Source organism: Sphaerodactylus townsendi, linkage group LG09 (genome assembly GCF_021028975.2).
Source record: "Sphaerodactylus townsendi isolate TG3544 linkage group LG09, MPM_Stown_v2.3, whole genome shotgun sequence".
In the NCBI taxonomy this organism is placed as follows: Eukaryota; Metazoa; Chordata; class Lepidosauria; order Squamata; family Sphaerodactylidae; genus Sphaerodactylus; species Sphaerodactylus townsendi.
Window position 1 is genome coordinate 2001547 of NC_059433.1, and position 19749 is coordinate 2021295.

The following is a 19749-nucleotide window of genomic DNA, read 5'->3' on the forward strand; positions in this document are numbered from 1 at the left end:
AAAAGGCGTTAGGAGCAGCCCTTTTGCGACAGAGAAATAAAGATAATGGGAACTTGTTCCGCGGTGTGCTTACTAATATCGAAAAAATTCTCGGGTCTACTGGAACTCCAACTGGACCGATGTGTAAGGTGACAAAGAAACGGCTTATTGCTATCAAGGAGGCTCTTAGTTACTTGGCGGCATTGGTTGGAAGGAGCTTCCCGCCCCTTCCAAGTCTGGTCAGATCATAAAAACCTGGCGGCCCTGTCTACACCACTCAAGAAAATGTCAGCGCTACAACAGTTCAAGATGGGCTGGATTTCTTCCCCAGATTTGCTTTCCACAGTCCATTTCTTCCCAGGCAGGAAGCAACAAATTAAGCGGACGACATTGTCCACGCTTCTACCTGCTAAGGAGGCGGACACGTCCTTCACGATGCTATTCCACGTACCATTCATTCTCGCCCTCACAATTGGGATTGGTGGTCACCTGATCCCAAACATCCGCGCCCACACCTCCACCCCCACCGAGCATTCCAGAAGTCGTCGTCTCGCCTTTCCTACGCCAGTTGGAGGAGGCGGGGCAGCAAGACGTTCCAACGGGGGAATCCGACCCCCTCCTGCAACTTTAAGGGGGAGTTTGGAGGAGAGGAGACTGTTGGTACGTCCCGCCGATGCTACGTAAGCAGGTCCTGATGGCGGGCCACGATGCCAGGCAAGCGGGACATTTCAGATTTTAAAAAACGCTCCACTTGCTCCGGTGTCAATTTTGGTGGTGCACCATGTGCAAAGACATTGAAGTGTATATTAGAGGTTGCCCAACGTGTGCTGAAGCCAAGTCTATCCCGGGCAAACTCCATGGGTTATTGCATCCCATCCCTTCAGCTTCCAAGCTCTGGCAAGTGATCTCCAGGGATTTTATCACGGATCTCCCTGAAAGCCATGGAAATACCGTTCTGTGGGTGGTGGTGTATCTCTTTTCGAAACAGGCACATTTTATTCCATGCTCCACCATTCCTTCGGCCCCCAAGTTAGCGAAATTGTTCATTCAACATATCTACTGTTTGCACTCCTCTCCTGAGAAGGTGATCTCCGACCGCGGCCCCCAGTTCATATCCAAGTTTTAGGAGGCATTCCTGGAGATTCTGGGAACCACTTCAGCTGTCGCTGCCCCGTACCACGTGCAAAGTGACGGCCAGATGGAACGGACCAACAGAACCCTGGAACAGTACCTACGTTGCTACACCAATTATCATCAAGATAAGTGGTCCGAGTTACTGCCCTTTGCCGAATACGCCTACAATAATGCGGTTCATAGTAGTACCAACAAAACCCCCTTTGAAGTGGTATCAGGTCATTCTTACCCTCCCCTGCCTCAACTCCCAGACCAGGCGTTGCAGCCCCTGGAGTTTGGCGACTGGATCCTGTCTTTAGCTGAGGGCTGGAAGACCATGTCCTCTTCACTCGCACAAGTGCAGGAGGCGCAAAAAACTCAAGCAGACAAACATCGCTCCGACTTTCCTTTGCAGATTGGGACATGGGTTTATTTATCCACAAAAAACCTTAGGGACGTGCACAAATATTCCAAGCTGGGCAAGAAATTCATAGGTCCCTTCCGGATCACCCAAGTGATCAATGATGTGACTGCTCGGTTAGAATTGCCAAATTCGTTGAGTAACATTCACCCTGTTTTTCATTCTAGCTTACTCAAGCGGGCTCCAGATTCCGATGCCTGGCACAACCAAACGGAGGCACCCCCACCAGTGATTATTGACGGCCACAAGCACTATGAGATTGATGCTGTTCTGGACTCCCGTTATTCCCGCAAGCGCTTGCAATACTTAGTTTCATGGGTGGGATATCCTTCAGGCCATAACCAGTGGATTTATGTTGAAAATATTGATGCCCCCTCACTGATTTCTGCTTTTCATAAATCTTTTCCCCACAAGCCAGGTGGGGAGGGAGCTTTCGTAAGGGAGGTGGAGTGTAAGGTTGTGGTTTGATGTGTGTTTCTGTTCAGCCAGCCTGGCCTTGGAACATTCCACGTTCTGGGCTGTATGCCCAGGGTGGCTGCTGGAGTTAACCTTGCTGTCTGCGCTTATCAAATATGTTTGAAGCTTGTCTTTTTCTATCGTGGGAATTGTATTGGGGAGTTCGGGGAGGAGCCGTTTTGCCCGTAAAAGAGGCGACCTGATTTGGGGAAGGTCAGAATCTGCATTCCGTGTATTGTGACTCCTGAAGTTTATGAAATAAAGAACTATTCAAAGTTACTTAATTTCGGGTCCTTCGAGGTTCCTTACATTTTACCATGGAACCTATCCTCACACATCCTGACCCTTCCATTCCCTTTGTGGTTCATGTGGATGCTTCTGATAAAGCACTAGGTGCAGCCCTTTTGCAAAGAAATAAGGACAGTAAGCTCACCCCTTGTGCTTATTTGTCCAAGAAATTTTCTGGACCTGAACTGAACTGGACAGTAGGGGATAAGGAGACCTTCATACTTGGCGCCATTGGTTGGAGGGGACTACACACCCTTTCCAGGTTTGGTCTGATCACAAGAACCTGGCGGCTCTTTCGACTCCTAGCAAGATGTCCGCTAAACAACTACAATGGGCGGATTTATTTTCCAGTTTACGGTGCATTTTCCCCCAGGAAAACCAACCGTTTGGCGGACGCTTTTTCCCGCCTTCCAAAGGAGGCGGAAACTTCCTCATGTGCCATTCCATGGACTGTGTTATCTCTGACACAATTGGACCTGGCTGTTACCAGAGCCCAAACTCGCGCGCATCCCAGTCCGGCTCCACCTTCGGTCCCACAGCTCATCACGCCTCCCTTACACAATGACATTGTTACACCTTTCTTACGAGACCTCCTTCTAGCAGGGAGGAGCCCCATCCCGGAAAATGAAAACGATCCTTCGCTGGTTTTAAAGGATGGGGTATGGCGAAGGGGGGACTGTTGATATGTTCCGCCTTCTCTACGTAAGCAGGTACTCCTTGACAGGCATGATGCTAAACAGGCAGGGCTTTTGGGATTTTTGAAAATGCTTCATTTACTGTGCTGGCAATTTTGGTGGCGTTCTTTGCGCAAGGATATTGAAACGTACGTTAAAGGGTGTCCCGCATGTGCAGAGGCCAAGTCCATTCCTGGCAAATCCCATGGTTTATTACAACCCATTCCTCCTGCCTCCTATCCGTGGCAAGTTATTTTCATGGATTTTATAACGGATCTACCCGAGAGTCATGGCAATACTGTTTTATGAGTTGTGGTGGATTTGTTTTCCAAACAAGCTCATTTTATATCTTGTTCCACCATCCCGTCAGCCCCCAACTTGGCAAGTATGTTCATTCAACATATCTACCGTTTGCACTCTGCCCCCGCTAAGATAATTTTGGACAGAGGTCCTCAGTTTATCTCCAAATTTTGGAAAGCTTTCTTAATGTTTTTGGGGGTTGAACCCGCATTGTCTTCTCCGTATCACGTGCAATCTGATGGCCAGTCGGAACAGACCAATCAGACATTGGAACAATACCTGCGTTGCTACACCAACTACCATCAGGATAATTGGGCTGACTTACTGCCTTTTGCGGAATATGTGTACAATAATGCGGTGCACAGTAGCACCAAGAAAACTCCCTTTGAAGTTGTTTCTGGACACTCTGCCCCACCATTTCCTCTGTTGGGCTTCGATCCCTTGCAACCCCCTGAACTAAATGACTGGATTGAAACCATAGTCAGAGGGGAAGTCCTCCTATGGATTAAAAACTGGTTGAGAAACAGGAAACAAAGAGTGGGTGTAAATGGGAAGTTCTCACGATGGAGAGATGTCGGGAGTGGTGTCCCCCAAGGATCCGTTTTGGGACCAGTGCTCTTTAACGTATTCATAAATGACCTGGAAGTAGGGGTGGGTAGCGTGGTGGCCAAGTTTGCAGATGATACCAAATTATGTAGGGTGGTGAGAACCACAAAGGATTGCGAAGAGCTCCAAGCGGGCCTTGATAAATTAGGTGAGTGGGCTCAGAAATGGCAAATGCAGTTCAATGTAGCAAAATGTAAAGTGATGCACATAGGGGCAAAAAATCCAAACTTCACATACACGCTACAGGGGTCAGTGCTATCAGTCACAGACCAGGAAAGGGATTTAGGAGTCTTAGTTGATAGTTCCATGGGAATGTCAACTCAATGCATGGCAGCTGTGAAAAAGGCAAACTCTATGCTGGGGATCATTAGGAAAGGAATTGATAATAAAACTGCAAAGATTGTCATGCCCTTATATAAAGCAGTGGTGCGACCGCACTTGGAGTACTGTGTCCAGTTCTGGTCGCCGCATCTCAAAAAAGGATATTGAGGAGATAGAAAAGTGCAGAGAAGGGCAACAAGGATGATTGAGGGACTGGAGCACCTTCCCTATGAGGAGAGGCTGCAGCGTTTGGGACTCTTTAGTTTGGAGAGGAGGCGGCTGAGGGGGGATATGATTGAAGTCTATAAAATTATGCATGGGGTAGAAAATGTCGACAGAGAGACATTTTTCTCTCTTTCTCACAATACTAGAACCAGGGGGCATTCATTGAAAATGCTGGGAGGAAGAATTAGGACTAATAAAAGGAAACACTTCTTCACGCAACGTGTGATTGGTGTTTGGAATATGCTGCCACAGGAGGTGGTGATGGCCTCTAACCTGGATAGCTTTAAAAAGGGCTTGGACAGATTTATGGAGGAGAAGTCGATTTATGGCTACCAATCTTGATCCTCTTTGGTCTGAGATTGCAAATGCCTTAACAGACTCTATAGGTGCTTTCGGGGAGCAACAGCAGCCATGAAGGCCATTGGCGTTCCACATCCTTACATGCTTGAGAGGCTCCCTAAAAGGCAGCACCTGGTGTTAGAGCCCACTGCGAGTAGCAGAGAGCTGGACTAGATGGACTTTGGTCTGATCCAGCTGGCTTGTTCTTATGTTCTTATGAGGGTGGGACTCGATTGGTATAGCTCTCCACCAGGCTCAGGAAGCCCAAAAGACTCAGGCAGACAAACACCAGAGTGATTTCCCTTTGCATGTTGATGACTGGGTGTATTTGTCTACAAAAAAATCTCCGTGATGTACAAAATATTCCAAACTGGGGGAAAAGTGTATTGGTCTTTCTAGAATTGTACAAGTTATTAATAATGTAACTGCTAAACTTGAGTTACCTAAGTCTCTTAGCAATATTCACCCTGTTTTCCATTCCAGTTTGCTCAAGTGGGCTCCAGATTTCAATGCCTGGCACAGCCCTCCGGAATGCCCTCCGCCAGTTTTGATCGATGGCCACAAGCATTACAAAATCGACACTATCCTGAATTCCCACATGCGCCGCCAGCGCGTACAATATCTTGTTTCATGGGTGATATTTCCCACAGGTCATAATCAATGGGTCAGTGCTTCGGATGTTCACGCCCCAACCTTAGTTATTGCATTTCATAAAGCTTTCCCTCACAAGCCGGGGGGAGGGGGATCTTAAGAGGGGCGGAATGTCAGGATGTGGAGAGTGTGTGGTCTGTCCTTGGGAGGTGGCTGCCAGCTGCTTCTGGCTTTCTGCCTGGGATGGGGATTTTTGCTTGTAGGTTATCTCTACTTGCCTGTGGGAAACTATGCTTTGTTTATTCTGTATTGCTTTGAGTATTGGCTTTGCTTATTCTGGATTGGCGGGAATGTGATGTGCCACTGTGTAAAATAAAAATCAAAGGTCTGAGGGTCTCAGACCTCAAATGCGTGTATTCAACTATGATTGCCAGCACAATAAAGAACTGAGAACGGTTACTTTGGCCTGGACTTTGCTAGTTTGTTATATTATGTCTACTAAAATTGTCATTGTGTTCAAAATATGAGAAGAAGCTCACCATCCTTGAGAAATATTCCTTCATTAGCATGAACATAATCCTGATAATATATTTACATATTTGGTATATGTTTATGATTGGAGAAATCTGTAATTAAATATATACATAAATGTAGCATTTGTTTATTTTAACTACTTCTTTGCTATTATTACCAAGTAAACCATGTGAGGGAAATGTACATATTACACAAATGTATCTTCTGCTCTTGGAAAATACAGTCTCCACAATGGAGTTCAGAGCCTTTCACAACTCCCAAATGGCAAAAGTTTTGATGCTTCATCTTAATCATCCTCCAAAGCAATAATAGGCACAGCACCCATTTTCTTATTGGAATTCAATTAAACAATGGAAAGAAAAAGAGGCTACACAAATGGTCATAGGACATTTATACCTACACTACTTATCCTGCGACTGTTTGTCCTGCAGTGGGTTTTTCCTCCACAGTTTTTTGTATACACAGGAATTCTCCTCCTGTGAAGTACCCCTAACCAAACCAATCTACTATTTTGCCAGCCCACTGCTTCCTTGTTCTTTCCATGCAGCCTCCATTTGGAGAAGTTGCCCGACACCTTTGGGTGTGTGGGTGTGAGCGTGCGTGTGTGTGCGGCACTACTTTGGTGTAGTGTTACTTTGCTAGACCTGGTCAATTTCATGGCAATTTAACTTTGTGTTAAAAAAGCCTTGATCATTTTGAAATGGTGGCCCAAACAGTGGGTGGGGTAAGGGATGGAGGAGTGAGGAAATCTGAGGAAAACACATTGATCTCCTTTGCTCTCCCTGTGAAGGGAGAGAAAAAAAATCTCACTTGAACAGGTTTTGGAAAACACAGGAATTCTCTGATCTGAGGGGGAGGGTGACTGGTGAAGAGAAGAAATGTCTGCATAACTGAGAATCAAACCCAAAGGGAATGTATGCTCAATGTGAAGGAGACCAAATGTGCATAAAAGCCCATAGTGGTCAGCTATCTGTAAATTAAATGCACAACAAAGATTCATACCTACATCATTCTATCATCCATGTTATATACAATGTAGAATATTATTATTTTTATTTGATTTGATGCCCTGCCCACCCTAGTCATAGCTGGGCTCAGGGCAACTCACACACATAATTTCAATCATAAAACTGTTTGACAATTAAATAATGTAAACATTAAAAACAATGCAACACTTAAAACTGCAGAATTAAGACAACTGTAGATCAGTATACCCGTGATAGAGAGCACTATGAAAGGAACCTATCTGCTTTTACAGGTAAGCAATGGTCAGTGGATATATACACAGTAAGAAATGGAGAGATTATCCCCACTTTTAAAAAATCCTGCACTGATTTTATTAGTTAAATTGTGCTCCGTCATAAGTGCAGCTATTTCAATGACCATCAGGAAAATGAAGTGTTTCTTAGTGGTCATTAGAACTGTACTTCATGGCTTTTCTGTGCATGTCCGACAAGGATTAGACGCTTTTCGACACCCTCCCGGCAAGCAACAAAGATTTAATGGCATAAAAGAGAAGATAAAGACTAATAATCAACTTAAAACAGAGAACTCAAAAGAGAGAACACCGGACAGCTTTGAAGAGACGAAAAACAAACCAGTGAGTCCAATTAAAATACTAAAAAGATAAAGGGCGAAGCAAAAACATGGCGCCCAAGGAAAATTATGTAACCAAAACAGATTTGTTAGAGCTAACAAATCAGATAAAGGCTTCCTTTGATGACTTTACTAAGACAACACAGACTAACCTGATTGCAATTGATAAAGACATACAAGACATGTCAAAGAAACTTTCTAATACTGCGGAGAGAGTGATTCAAAAAGAGGAAACAAATAAAGAAAAACACTGATGATATTGACTTCCTCTCTGAAATCGTAAAAAATAGCCTCTCTCTCAAAAGATAGGACCAAAAGGCAGCTGCAAACCTTTGTTTTAGGCTTGGAGTCCACGCCGAATGGAGAGGATGAAACAGATGCATAAAACCAATTAATAGCCACAGTGGCTCAATTCCTATAAACATTCCAAACTTTGAATAATGGAATCGATAGATGAGAGCCCACAGAAGGGGATTTTTCTCAGGGAAACAGAGACTCAGACATTATTTTCAAATCGCACTACAGAAGAGATCAAAGCAAACACTATACAAGAAGCTGAGAAATGCACTCAGCCTCTGATGTATATAAAGGCAAAGAAAAATTTTTGTGAGGGGCATAGAGTCTTTCACCAGAAAGCAGCTGCAACATCAAAGAAAGTGCCACTAATGCCTTATGCAAAACCTTACTCTATATAAGAGCAAATAAAAAATTCTCATGGATTTTAAATTTCAATGGTAGCAGATCCCTACACTTTGAAAGCAATCAGAAATATACTTGCAAGAACCCCAAAGGGAGGCACAACAACTTCTGGATAAACTGGGTCTTTTCCTTGGGAAGCTGCAGAACCTCGTAGACAGACAGTGATTCTAGAAGAAGAGCTGACATGCAGGACCAGGCTGCAACTTCTACAAGATACCAGGCGTTCAAAGCGCCAAAGAAGAGATAACATAAGTCAGAGACTTCCTTCAAAAAATTAACTTTTAAATGGCTATATAACATTTCACTCTAAGTACTAATTAGGAATTGCTAACTGAATAACAATAACTAACTAAAATAACTCTTGTATGCATAGTTTTTAGAAGATATTAAAACAGTGAAATCATCATCTAACATTGTTTACTTTAACAACCTGGGAAAATTTCCCAGAAATTTGTTTTGAATAGTATTATCTAGCTTCAACACTGTTTCCAAGTAAACATCAAAATGGCTGGGAATGCCCGGGTTTCAGAAAACTCTCTTCTGATTACAGGAAAAATAGGTTGTAAGATGCAATCTAGTTGATATATGTATGTATTTAGAAGTATCTTTTTATTTGAATGTTGTAAGAATTTTTAAAACTGATTGATTGCCATTAACAGAGAATTGACTAAGAATGCATATGCTGGGAGGGAGGAGAGACCGCATGAGGCCGAAAATCCAAGATGTGTGGGAGAGAGGAATCTACTCCTCAGAATTTTATCTGGAAAGGGGGAGAAAGGGGGGAAAACGAGGGAAAAAAAAGAATGAATATGAAACTTAGCAGCAGGCCGAAAATAGCAGACAAAAATTATTACTTATGGCAGGAGATTTAAAACTTGTATCATGTAGAAATGTTAATGGATTAAATTCCAATTTCAAAAAAGATTTAAAGCTAATGCCAAACTAGTTAAGAAAAGAAAACTGGGATTTGGTTTGCATCAGAAAAGCCTTTATAAAAAGAAAGAGAGATATTGCTCCTTTAATAAAATGCTACCGGGCTGGAGAACCTTATGTGAATCAAGAGCAGAGGGAAAGAGAGAATGGTGTTGCTATTCTTTGTGAAAAATAATATAAACATACAAGTGCAAAAAATATTGAAGAGATCAAAATGGGAGATGGATTTTTTGTTACAAGGTTTTCCTCAATGAGATACAAATAACACTAATGAACTTATATGCACCTAACAAAAGAAAAAGCAAAAGAGTTTCCTACAAAAACAATTTAACAGAGTACAAAGGGAATATAAAGGAGGAAACATTAATGAGTGGGGAGACTGTAATATGGATTTGAGAACTTATAAGGGCTTTGAAACAATGGAATATAACTAATATGTATGAGGAGGCGGGAGAAATCACAACAGCCAACTTTCTATTCTAACAGACATAAAAAAATTTACATACATAGACTATATTCTGACAAAGAACATGGAGTCTATACAATGCTGTAGAGATCCAGACCCCACATAAAGAGTGGATTTCAGACCATTGCTCCAGTGGTAGCTACATTCAGACTGGCAAAAGAGGGATAAACAAAGTATAGGTGGAGATATGATAATATGTATAATGAAAGGAATGAAAAGAAATAAGAAGATTTTACAGGAAGGAATGAAAAGATTATTTTCTAGAAAATAGAAACACCGTCTCTGGCGGGATGTTGTGGGATGCCTCAGAGAAAGGCAGTAATGAGATAGTTATTGTATAGGAAATACAAAAGAGACAGAAAAAGGTATTAAAATAAGGAAAGACATCAATTGGGTGGAAAAAGGTAAAGACTGCAGAGGACAGAACTACAGAACAGAAATAATATAACAGACTATAATGAATTAAAACTACTAAAATAAAACAACTGGAGGGTGGATCTGAGTCAAAAGAGTTATGGAAAAAAAAAGACACATGGGTCAAAAAGTCAATTTCCAAAAGAACCAATATAAAGGTCAATGAAACAACTAGCCAATTATTTAAAGAAAAAGAGAAGAAAAACAAAGAGTTAAATCAATAATAAGAGTGAAAAGCCAATGGAAAAGAATAACAGGAAACATAGAAAGGAAATTAGACAAAGGAGTTTGCACAGTTTGTAGTCAAAAATTATTTAAAAAGGATGAGACACAGAAAAGGATAGAAGAGAGCCCACATAAAAAGATCTAACACACAGGGAGAAAGAAACAAAGTTTGGAGAAAAGATATAACACAAGAAGAAATAGGAAGCTTGGTAATGGCAAAAGAATTCTAAAAAAAAAAAGAACAAAAGCAAGTCTCCTGGTTTTAGATGGATTTACATGCAAGAAGTATTACAAAGAAATGGCACAAAATATTGACACATGAATTACAAAGGTTATATAATAAGATATTAAAGGGACAGAAAATACCAGAAACATGGAGAGAAACAGAAATAATCACTATATTAAAACCAGGACACTTGATCCAGGAGACAGGTTGAGATCATATAGACCTATAAGTTTATTAAACCAGGATTATAAAATATTTACTAAAATATTGTCGAGACAGAATAAAAGGCAATATTACCAAAAATAATTGAGGTCCAAGATCAATATGGAGTTTGTGAAGGATAGAGAGATATTAGCTATCCCATAAGAAATGTATTGAATGTGATGGAACATGGAAAGGATAAAAAATATGCCATGATAAAAATTAGATGTCTATAAAAGCATTTTGACACAGTTAGCCATGCATATTTATTCCAAATAATGGAACAGAGCAGAGTTGGAAAGGGATTAATAACGATATTAAAAAAGAATTATATAAAAACAACAAAGCAAAGATTACTGATAAATAATGGGTAGGTCGGAGAGAAATTAGGATAGAAAGGAGGTGCAGGAAACAAGGATGTCCACTTTCTCCATCATTATTAAGTAGTAGCAATGGAATATCTAGCCGGATAGAATTAGAAATAGCAGTGAGGATCAAAGAGGCTATAAAAATCAATAAAAAGAAAAGAAATAAGATTAAATTTATTTGCAAGATGATTTATTACTAGTAACAAACTAACCCTGTAGAAACTTTTTAAAAGGAATTAAAAATAATATGCTAGAGACTTTCAAAAGCATTCTGGTTTGGTGGATTTAATATAGGGAGAAAACTGAAATCACTGGGAATAAATATAGAAAAAAAACTACTAGGGAAGGAAATGAATTGAAGAGAAGAAGATTAAATATTTAGGTATAACAGTAACAAATAAGAAGGAAAAGAAGATGTTTTAAAATATATAATTACTGAGAAGTAATATGGAAAAAAAAAATAGCGAAGCAATTCTAAAGGTGTGGCAAGGGAAGAGATCTATCTATTTCTAAGAGAATGAAGTAGCATTAAAAATGCCAAAACTCTTCTATCTATTTCAGAGTACTTTGCGTTAGAGATTAAGAAGAAACAATTTTGAGAAAGAGATGGGACAAAGAAGGAGAATTTAAACTATGGGCATTTAAATCAAAAGAAACCAAGAGTGATGAATAAAATAGTCTATATGTCTAAAAAAACCTAATGGGCTTAGGGGGCTCCCAAAATTCTACAAAGGGAATCATTACAGAGGCATTTCAGAATAAAGAAGTTTGATGGGAATTCAAATAGATAAAAAAGAGAGACAGATGGATGAAGTTAGAAAATGAAATAAATTTGAACCACCGGGTAGCTTTGGAATATATTCAAGTTGTTCAAAAATAGAAAGACAAAAATTAAAAGGCTACCTAGAAAGGTGTCAATGGAAATCTGGGAGAAATGGAAGGGAGAAAATGGATGCAGAGGTTACTGGATGCAGAGAAAGCACCACTCATCCTTGCAGCATGGTTGAGACAGGAGAGGAGCACAAGCAATAAGATCTCTACCATAGACAAAAGGAATATACAAAGGTAGCACAACTGTACAATGAGAAGAGGGAGAATTAATACCGTTTCCAAATTTTATAGAAAGGAGGTAAAGAAAACTGGATTTACTATTAAAGAGGAATCTGGGGAAAAGATAAAAGCCTCCAGGAGGGAGGAAGAGTGTATAATGAAAAGTTGTATACAAAAATATATGAGGAAAAGAAAAGGACAAAAGGTTAGAGGAGTTTTATATACAAAAACATGATAGAAGATCAGGAATTTATGATAAGAATCATAATGGAAAAAATGGCAACAGTAGATGGAGTGAAAGACAACATAGATCTTATTAAAAGGACTATAGACAATATAAAATAAAATAATAAAAAGAAATAGAATAAATATGCAGAACTAGAAGAAATTAATATTAAAATGGTACATAGAACACCGAAACAGATTTGGCATATATGATAAGTGGACTCAGTCCGAAATGTTGGCATTGTGTGGAGATAAAAATGCAATATATACCCATATGTGGCTAGAATGTATAGAAGTAAAAGTATGTGGGAAAATGTGATAAAATATATAGAAAAAAAAAATGCTAAAGAATTAAAAATAAAGATAAAGTATAGATTTACTATTATATAGGTATATTGGATTATACTATAAATAGAGACAAAGAAAAAGAAAACTTTTCAAATTCATGAGTCAAGGAAGTGACCCTAATGCAGTAATAGCATTGGGGAAAGGAAGGACAAAAAAAAATCTGGACAATGCAGAAATGGTTTGGAATATATATGGCAGCAAATACAATTAGAAATTTTTCGACACAATGTCAAAGAAATCCAAATATGTGCAAAGGAAAGAAACAAAGAAGGATATGAAGAGGGATTTGGATGGAATTCAAAGAGACTGAAGCTAAGCATGAGAGTGGAATTACACAGAAGAAAAAAATAAGGTGCAAGAAGATTGAAAAAAGAATGGACTACTGCTGCTAGCATCTAAAGAGAAGAGAGAGAAGAGAAAGGAAAGGAGGGGAAAAAAGGGGGGAAAAGATATGGAGGATGTATATAAAGTATACAATATAAATCTGTAATAACTCCGAAATATCAATAAAAATATATATAAAAAAATAGAACTGTACTTCATCAGCAAAGCCCCATGTGTTCACATATTCTCATTTTCCCATTAGAACACTCCTCAAAATAGCAATTTTTATCAAGGTTCCTTCCCAGCACATACCTGACTATAGTTCTGTATAGCTGATCTGGATTGATTGCTTCGGGATGGGAGCTGTGATGTTGATGTTTCACCAAGAGCAAGAGTCTGGTTGCTATGGTAGCTAGATGAGTACTGGAAAGACCCTTCTGGTTTGGAATTGAGCTGAAGAGCACTCTGAGAGAGAAGGCTAGGCCCTGTGTGGAAAGTAATTGACAGCAGTCAGTGAGTGCCACAATTAAGGAGGAAAAACATGCATTATTTATTGTAAACAACCAGGAAAGGATGACTTTCTGCTTTGGGTGACTTAGCATTTTGGCACCAAAAATCAGGTCACATAATTTGAGGCAGCACTTCGTTACTGGAAACACCACTATTTTGTAGTTCTCAAGAAGGAAACAGAATATTTCATAACTGAAAATGCTGCTCTACTGAACTTAACAAACAATAAATCAAACCCAAACTAGCAAATGAAAGGCTGCAGGAAAGAGGTAAATATTAGATCTAGGGGTGCATATGCCATGGGGACATGGGGAGTCAAATGTCTCAGGCACCCCCATTTGGTCACGGGGTGCAAAAAATTCAGCCTCTTTTGTGTGTTTTTTGTTTCTTTTTGTGTTTTTTCAGTTTTGGGTCTGCAAGGGGCGCAGTTTTTAGGCTAGCAGCAACAAAATTTCAGGGATTTTTCAGGAGACTCTTCTAATGATACCAGGGTTTGGTGAGGTTTGGTTCAGGGGATCCAAAGTTATGGACTCCCATTCCCCATTGTTTCCAAAGGGAGCTAATAAGAGATGGGGGCTACACATTTGAGCATCCATAACTTTGGACCCCCTGAACCAAACTTCACCAAACCTGGGTGGTATCATCAGGAGAGTTTCCTAAAGATACCCTGAAAGTTTGGTGCTGCTAGCTTAACAATTGCACCCACTAACAGCAGGCACTGCCCAAATTTCCCCAGATTCTCCTTTTAAATCCATCCCCTATGGCATGGATTTAAAGGGAGAATCTGAGGTCCCCAGTTTAAACACTGAAAATGATGCTGTTTCAGGGTGGGGGAGAATCCACCCCAAAACAGCATCACTTTCAATGTTGTTTTAACTGGGGACCCCAGATTCTCCCTTTAAGGTGGATTTAAAAGAAGAATCTGGGCTCCCTAGTTTAAACACCATTGAAAGTGATGTTGTTTGGGGGTGGATTGTACTGGAGGTGTTTTGTGAGAGATGATGCTGACATTTGTTTGGTAAATGTTTTGCTGGGGTGATGTGTGAGAGAGTTACATGCTTAATACCCACTTGCACTGGCTTGGAGCTGTTTCTCAGGCTATCTCATAGGGACAAAATTAGAAAAGGACAAAAGAGAGTTGTTGGGGAAAGAGCCATGTATGTTTTGCTGGGGGTGGAGGGTGATTTGTGAGAGATGAAGCCGACATTTGTTTGGTAAATGTTTTGTTGGGATTCTTTCAACATTGTGTACTGCCCTGCACAGGTGAACAAGAAAAAGAGGGTTTTAAAAAAATCGATATAAGCTACCTTAAGACAAAATACTCCAGTGTCATTTTCACTGATATTTTATTTTGTAAATCCAGTAGCTGAGCAGAGAAATGTTGAAAGTGCTTTCCACAAACCCATTCCAGTATATGTCGGCTAGAATCCCCTCTCAAGTCCTTCTATACATTTATTGGGCCTTCTGAAATTTCTTCTTCCCATTGCAGCTATTTGATGCAGATCTAGAGTTCATCTAGTGACTGAAACAGAAAGAGAACCTCAGAAGGTAGCAATCAGTGAGAGAGTACTGAATTGCCCCTCAAGGGGCAATTATTTCACTGATATAATTCAGCATCTATATGTACCCTATTGCAGGGTTGATCTGGATGTTTGGATGCTGATGACACCCAGTTGTATCTGCTGATGGATGGTCATTTGGATGCTCCGCCAGTGGCTTGGAGGCTGCAGTGGAGTGGTTAGAAGAGAACTGGTTGAAGCTAAATCCAGCTAAGATGGAGGTCCCGTGGCTGGGTTGAAGAGGGACAAGGGAGTGGCAATTGCTGACTCTTGACAGAATACAACAGTCTTGCACCAACCATCAAGAGTCTGTGTGTTCTCCTGGATACCTTCTTGACAATGGAGGCTCAGGGCACACACATCCTTGCCTGACTTTTTACCATCTCTGTTAGGTGAAACAATTGGCTCCCTACCAGTCCCAGGCTGACCTAACCACAGTGATCCATGTAACGATCACCTCTACATTGGATTACTGCAACTCATGCTATGCAGGGCTTCCTAGGGTCTGCTCCAGAAACTCAAGCTGGGACATTTCTTGGCATAAGCCATAATGTGATTGCATATTCACTTACTGGGACCTCGTGCTGGACACAAATTCAACCAGTGCTCTGCCACCTAGGTTGGCTCCGAATGAAGTACTGGACGTCAAGGTTTTGGTACTCATGTTCAAAGCCCTAAATGGTCTAGGACCAGTGTACCTATGATTCTCTCTCTTCCAGTATGTCCCCTGAAGATCACTGCACTCAGTGAATGACAACTGTCCCCCCTGGGAACTGTTATGCCGTTATGTGACGTGAGGGGCATGGAGAGAGGAGTATAATTGTGGGTGATTTGGTGCTTAATCTTTAGTTCTGGCAATAGAAGTCTAAATTCCTTTTTCTGATGCTGTTTTCAATAAAAGAAATTGTATGAATACAAAATATTGTTATTGAACAGTCCAGGGGCAAGACAACAGGGCAATGGATAAACTCAGGGCTGTCCAGCAACCACAGACTCCTTTAAAAGGCAGGTACCAAGGCAGCCAAGGGGGACAGGGCAGACCTGTACCTTTTTGGAGGGGGAAGAGATGTGGGGGAGAGATGGGCCTCCTTCCCCAGCAACTGAGACATCTTCTGTGGTCCACCTTGAAAGATCTCTGGACAGTGGGGCAGCCCCATATCCTGACCCTGCAGTGCTGAAACCTGACATCTTTGTGGACTGTCAAATACAATCTTAAGGCCCTGCCTGATGGCCTGGGCACTCACCTCTCCCTGGTAGTCTTTTTGCCTGCAGAACCTTCAGATCAAGAATGGTGGCTGAAAGAGGATTAAGGCATCCCCTGTCCCAACAGAGGAGAAAGTCTGCGGAGGAAGATGCAACTACATTTCTTGGCATAAGCCATAATGTGATTGCATATTCACTTTGAACAGAAATCCCTCAGCACCACCAGACAAGACTTGAGCTACCACAGAATAGTGCTTCCTAATCCCACTCCAAATAGGCAGTCCAGAGGGATGCTATGATTGATGGTATCGAAAGCCACTGAGAGGCCCTGAAGAATCAACAGAATTGCACTGCCTCTTTCCATGTCAAAGTGCCAGCCAGCCACCAGACAGACCAAGGCTATTTCAATCCTTTAACCAGGCCAAAGACTGGAAGGGATCTAAACAATTGTCCAGCCCTGTTCAGTCACCTTGCTCAGGAATGGAACATGGGAGATTTTTTTATGATGATTAAGATCTCCTGGGACATGGACAGGCTTCTTTAGAAGTGGGTGCAGCACCACCTGTGCCACTCCCCCCACCTTCTTTAAGAGGAAGCCACCTCTTAAACCCAGTCAGCCAGCCCTCCCCCCCGCCAAGATTAAAGTGGTAGCTCTCAAACATTAAGGATCACATCCACATCCTCTGACTGAATAAACTGAAAAATATCCCAAACTGGACAAGTTGGCACCTTGGCACCATCTGACCCTGTTTCTACTAATACACAGTCCAAATTGTAACAGATGCAAGAGATTTTATCTTCAAAGTGCTGAGCAAAATGGTCACCATGGGTCGCTGAGCCAGCCTGATTCCCACAAGCTTCTGACCACCCAGAGAAGCTCTGCTGGCCTACCCTGTCCAGTCGGATCCAGTGTGAGTCTCTCTCCGTTGTGGCTCTGGCAGCCTGTCTTGTCCTTTCATTGCCCACAGCCCCTCAGTACACCAAGGGGCAACCTGGGCGGTAAACCTTGAGCACCTGGGAGGGCACCTGGGAGCAATTATGTCAATGGCCAGGGTCATGAATATATTTTATTTCTTCATAAACACAGATATTGGTTTACTACCAATAGAATGTGGTGCTGGAATTAATATCACCTGATGAATATATGTCTGATTAGGTCAGTTAAAAACAATACCTTCCGTATCAACGGACACCCTATTTGCTTCAATTGTATTTATGGATTGAGTCATGCAGTTTCTCATGAGATCAGGGTGTCAGGGGAAAGCCTAGTTATCTACAAAGCATGTGAAGTCATAAAGATCAAGGAAAGAATGCCCCAGATGGCACTGGTAACATATAGCAGGCTGGTTTCATATATCTTTTGGCAGCATTTGATTTGTAGCTTTAAGCAGCTACAATGAGGTAAGAATGCCTCTCAATCACCTAGATACAATCCCCCCTGACACAAGGCCTATATTTCAAGAAAAGGAATGATTTGGCATACCAGGAAGTGATGTAGAGGAGCGGGAGGGAGCCATGGTGCAATTGTGAGTCCTTTCTGCATACAGGTTTCAGCTGCTGTTTTTGGTGCATGATCTTCCCCTGGCAGGGCACCCAGCCACAGAGAAAATATGAAAACATGAGTCTGGTGAACACAGCAGTTCTATTGGCCAGGGACCCAAGGCCAAGAATCCAGCCTGGTGAGGAAAGTGTATAAATAGTTGTGTAAAATGCAGATGATATAAGATGGAGGGAGTGCATAGTCTGGTGGTGGAACATTCCTATTTGAAGGAGACCCTCAGGGAAAGGTGAGTTCCCTTTGGCTGGTGAGAACAGGGTGGTGAACCATGGTCCCCTGCTCCAGAAAGGGGCTATCAGGATACAGCCCACTTTGTCTCCCTTATCTTTGTGATAATCCTGTCCAGTAGTGGGAATGGAGGGAACAGACAGAAGCAGCCTTGGTTCCAACTGAACTGGAAGGCATCACCTCTGTGGAACCGTGGCTAACCCCTGCTCTACAATAATAGGCAAGCAATTTTGCATTGTACTAGGAGTGATATGAATAAAATGATATTAGTTGTGAGAGGTTCATAAATGATAGCAAAAGGGGGGGATTTTATAGTGCTAAGCATAAAAGAGAAATTTGCAATAGCTGTGCTGCTTGGAACAGTTGTTTAGACCGGATGTTAAGCGCTTAACCGCAGAAAAGCAGAAGTAACAGGCTTCAGGGAAATGAAGGGAACTATTACTGTAAAGGAATATGTTTGCTTCAAACTGTGCTCATATAATTATGATAACCAAAATTCAGAAGCTGTTTGCAGTAAATGACTGCAAAAACAAGCAAGGGGATTTTCAGAGTGAGATCAGAACCCATACGTATTATGCATGATGTGCTCGTGATATGTGCGTGATATGTGCGTAGGAAGAATGTGAGCCTCTGAGCCAATCTCCTGATTGGACAGAGAGACAGAGAGGATGCTTTAAAAGTGAGCTGAGCTGCGACTCAGTCTTTAGAATGACTTCACCCAAGGGTGTGGTTATTCTCCACCTCTATAGAAGTGAATAAAGAAAGCTGTTTTATTGCCAACTGTCTGTTTCGTGAGTATTGATTGGGGATATTTGAAATTATTTCCATAACAGGAGGGAAGGTGGTCTATCTCTGGCCAACCCCACTGAGCAGATTCCCTTCCCCAGTGAGGGTAAGGAGCATAAGAAGATCTAAAGGGGGTCTGCTGGTCATACCTAGGAGGGGGTGTATGATCTGAATTGACTCTGAGCCTGTCGCCCATGTCTGGGAACGTACCTTTGTTTGAATGCTGGGGCTGGTTGATGTGTAATACCAATATCTGCTGTATATATCTGCATCTGCATACAGCATCAATCTCTTCACTAAATAAGTAGTTCCCTGCAAAGGGCAAGTCTTCTATCCTTGAACAAGTGTCTGGCAGTGGCAATGCCAGTGCTCTCGACCACAAGTGCCAATGAAGCACTACTGAGGAGGCGATAGATTTTATACATGTGTCAACCACATGTTGTACCACATTAAGTTGCTGCCTGTCTAGTTTCATCCCTTCAGCATGTATGTTTTTAGCTAGGCTTTATATTCCTCTGGTGACATATCAATATATTGGGCCATTCTATTCCAAAGGAATACTTGGTATCTGCACATCACTGCTAGTGCATTTGAAATCCTAAAGCCAAACCACTAGAGGAATACAACTTCCTCACCAGCATGTCAAGCTTACGTCCCATGGGGCAGTAATGTACCATGAGAAAATGGCACCTAAGGCAAACCCTGAAAATGCATCCCCAAAAAATGTGCCTTTCCCTCAAAACAGCACCCCTGGGCAAGGCAGCAGGCCATGTGAGGCATTGAGGGGCAGGCCATGTGAGGTGGCAGGCTGTGTGAGGTGAATCGTGTGAGGCAGCGGCACATGTGAGGTGGTAAACCAAACAAGGTGGAGGGCTGGGTGAGGCAGTGGGCAGGGCAAGGTGGTGGGTGGCTGTGGCAGCGATGCTGTGGGCTGGGTGAGGCGGCAAGGCAGCAGACCAGGTTAGGTGACGAGGGAGTAGGGT

The 19749-nt window shown here is 41.8% G+C and overlaps 1 protein-coding gene across 7 annotated transcripts in view; it reads right to left on the bottom strand.

Moving 5' to 3' along the window:
* CTNND2 (catenin delta 2) overlaps window positions 1-19749 on the bottom strand; it is a 655193-nt gene that overhangs the window by 360744 nt on the left and 274700 nt on the right. For all 7 annotated transcript variants that reach the window (XM_048507354.1, XM_048507355.1, XM_048507356.1 and 4 more), the window contains exon 6: window positions 13235-13407. In XM_048507354.1, the coding sequence (XP_048363311.1) occupies window positions 13235-13407 (173 nt within the window). The remainder of the gene's footprint in view (window positions 1-13234; window positions 13408-19749) is intronic.